This window comes from Protobothrops mucrosquamatus, unplaced genomic scaffold, assembly GCF_001527695.2.
Source record: "Protobothrops mucrosquamatus isolate PMUCROS unplaced genomic scaffold, P.Mucros_1.0 scaffold2116, whole genome shotgun sequence".
NCBI classification, from domain to species: Eukaryota; Metazoa; Chordata; class Lepidosauria; order Squamata; family Viperidae; genus Protobothrops; species Protobothrops mucrosquamatus.
The window spans coordinates 90043-93508 of record NW_015388217.1 but is presented as its reverse complement, the minus strand read 5'-3'; the positions used below and the strand labels follow the sequence as shown (position 1 = coordinate 93508).

Sequence of the window (3466 nt, the reverse complement as noted above, 5' to 3'; positions counted from 1 at the left end):
GAGTATAGAAATAGAGTTACTAGTATTGACCTAAGGGGAAGTAGGATATATTAAAATAATAATAGATTAGTTATATGTATAAACGAGTTAATTATATTGAAATAATTTGAATTGTACAAATATGATTTTGTTTTGATTAATTGATGGCCTTGCCACCATGTAAAATAAAACCAATAAAAAATTTTGTTGGAAAAAAAAAAAGAACAAAGAGATAGGGCAATTCAAAACATACATGCCAATGTTCTGTAAAGGCTTCCAATAGCCTATGAATCACGGGAGCTTCTCCTGGCAAACGAAAGGCTTCTAGGTAGAATCGTAAAGCTTCATCTAGTCGTAAACCTTGGAAATGGAAAGTCCTGAAAAGAAGACACAAAATCAAGACAACCGTGTAGAACGAAAGAACTATTAGGTAGATCTACATCACAAAATTATTACAGATAGCCTTTGAGCAACAAAGATGATTAGGGGACTGGAGGCTAAAGCATATAAGGAACGGTTGCTGGAATTGGGTATGTCTAGTTTAATGAAGACAAGGACAAGGGGGGACATGATAGCAGTCTTCCAGTATCTCAGGGGCTGCCCCAAAGAAGAGGGAGTCAAGCTATTTTCCAAGGCACCTGAAGGCAGGACAAGAAGCAACGGATGGAAACTGATCAAGGAGAGAAGCAACCTAGAACTAAGGAGAAACTTCCTGACAGTTAGAACAATTAACCAGTGGAACAACCTGCTTCCAGAAGCGGTGAATGCTCCAACACTGGAGGTTTTTAAGAAGAGACTGGACAGCCATTTGTCCGAAATGGTATAGGATTTCCTGCCTGAGCAGGGGGTTGGACTAGAAGACCTCCAAGGTCCCTTCCAACTTTATTATTGTTGTTGTTGTTGTTGTTGTTGTTATTATTATTATTATTATTATTATTAACCAAGTGGTTATATAGAGAAGCGAAGCCGGATTTGAGCTTTTCACGCCCAAAGTATGAGATTAACTATTCCCTTCTCCTCACTAGAGATGAGAAGGCCTGGAGGGGAAAAAAACCCTGGTAAAATTAGGAAAAAACCAGTTTCTTTTCTGTTTTTTCCAGAAGAATTGAAGAAGAAAAAAAAGGAACGTGGAGTACGTTCTTTTACAATGATAATATATCTGAGGCATGGTATTCGAACTATATGACACGAAGACCTTAATGAAATATTTCTGAGACTTTTTCTAAAGTCTTAAATTATTGCAAGTTCTCTCAGCTGGAATACAATTGCTACTTCTCAATGCAGTTCTCAAACAAGAAAAAATGCATTTGTGCCACTAGGGGGCAGTAGAACAAAAACTCTTATACAAAGTCTTTGAGAGAAACGGATACCCACGAAACTTAATAATAATAATAAAGTTGGAAGGGACCTCGGAGGTCATCGAGTCCAACCCCCTGCTCAGGCAGGAAACCCTACACCGTTNATATATAACTTCAAGTGGCAAATATATCTATATTCTGATTTCTTCCTATTTTCCCCACAAAACAACCCTGTGAGGTTAAGTTGGGTTGAGAAGCTGTGAATAGCCCAAAGTCACCCAGATAGTTTTTGATGCCTAAGGCAGGACTAGAACTCACTGTCTACTGGCTGCTAGCTAGTGTCATGGTTCCGATTAGGGGAATACTTCAAAGAACTTTGAGGCATTGTTTACCTTAAAGTCTCTTTATTAGTATAACTCCCTTCGGCACGAACATGGTGGATGCCAAGATCTGAATTCCCCTCCCCTGAGCACATAATATTCAAGCACAATTCCCTCCTCCAATTAGCAGTCATAAATCACGTTCTCCAATCAGTTTGAAGGGCAAAATTTCCCTAGCCTGTGTTTTCTTATCTTAACTAATCCCCACACACATTCTTTCTCCTCCCCTCCCAGCATCATCTAATTTAACTCTAAAAGTACCACACAGCTTATACAGAGAGTGGCTGCCTCTTCATGTTTTGTCAAAGCAAGAACATCCAATGTTAGCAGCGTTGACAGCTAGCCCTTTAGCCGGTACATCAAATTGGTTTTTGTTTTTTAAAAAAATCAGATTACTCTGACAACTGTCTCCTTCCAAGGAATTAATTTATACTTACTTGATAGCATAATACATATCTTCTAACATGTCTTGGTCAAAATCTTTGCCCCCATTTACTCCTTTCAGATTCTTCCGGAATTCCTGTAGTGGGCGATGAAAGTACAGCATTACTTTCTGATAAATTCTGAACGCTGCAAATAAGCTTTATTGTGACATATTTTGAATACTTTATTATGAAATTCAGAAGGAACACGTATCTTTGGAAGATTTTGAGGTTGGTTTCTAAGCTACTGCAATTCAAAGAGGAAAAAAAAAGCATATAAAAACAGGAGCAAAGGATCCTCTGAAAATGGAGCTCTGGGCAGACGTGGTAGTTTTCTTTTCCCTGCTGACAAACAGCTGATTTTGCTACCTTAGCTGGCTCTTTGATGGCAAAATGTTCCCTAGATTGAAACTCCAAGTGACTCAGATGACTCTTCGATGGGTAAGGAGGGCCGGAGAGTTAGCTCTCCATCTTTTCCTATCAGTTGTTCGAATTTTTAAGCATGCCTCCAAATTTGAATTTCTTTTCTTTTCTTTTTGCTTTACATTTTAAGAGTTAAACATCTGGTGGAATTGCCGGACTATCCTTACTCCCCTACCCTTTGCTGGATTATAAAAATGAAATTTTTATTCTTTATTACTGCTTTTTTTTCTGGAACAACAAAACACTTTTTTTATTGGAAGGAAGTCGATGGCAGAAAGATTTTTTCCCTACCTAGTGAAAATAATCTGATTTACACTGGACTCCTACGGTAAGGAACTTGTTTTACCACTTTTTATAAGAACTTTATTTTACTATATTCTATTTTTAAATATTTCCCTGGTCCGTTTATTGAAAAAAAAAGTAGGAACAAGAAAGCTGAGAGTGAAAATATAATCTCTAATAAAACCCGAGACACCAGAAAAAAAAAATCAAAATATTCAGGTAAGCAGATCCTACAAAGAAGAAATATCTCACCTCTAATGTCATAGGCACATTCTGCTTGCGAACATTATGATTGTGCTGGTCAGTGTTCAGCATGATAATTGCATAGGCTAGAGCAAAACAGGCATCACCATTAGCAAATGGACTCCCATTTGATTTCTGAAAAGAGAATGAGAATGAATGGAAAGCAGATCTAATATAATGTAACTATAGTTGTCATGGTTCCGACAGATGAAACTCTTCAAAGAACTTCGAGGCATTGTTTACCTTAAAGATTCTTTATTTGAGAAGCATAGCATCTGCACTAACACACTCGAAGCCAAAAACTGGAATCCCCTCGCCTGAGTACATAGTATCAAAGCACAATTCCCTCCTCCAATTAACTGTCATAAATCACATTCTCCAATTAGTTTGAAATGCAGGCTCTCCCTCCAGTTCTCCAGCCCTCCAATTCTTATCATCT

At 37.8% G+C, this 3466-nt stretch overlaps 1 protein-coding gene across 1 annotated transcript in view; it reads right to left on the bottom strand.

Annotated features, from left to right (window-relative positions):
• Positions 1–3466, bottom strand: part of GBF1 (golgi brefeldin A resistant guanine nucleotide exchange factor 1) — a 120266-nt gene that overhangs the window by 57592 nt on the left and 59208 nt on the right. The window contains exons 20-21 of the mRNA XM_015824097.1: positions 3037–3210; positions 2095–2177 (exon numbers count right to left, since the gene is read on the bottom strand). Coding sequence (XP_015679583.1) covers positions 2095–2177; positions 3037–3210 — 257 coding nt within the window. The remainder of the gene's footprint in view (positions 1–2094; positions 2178–3036; positions 3211–3466) is intronic.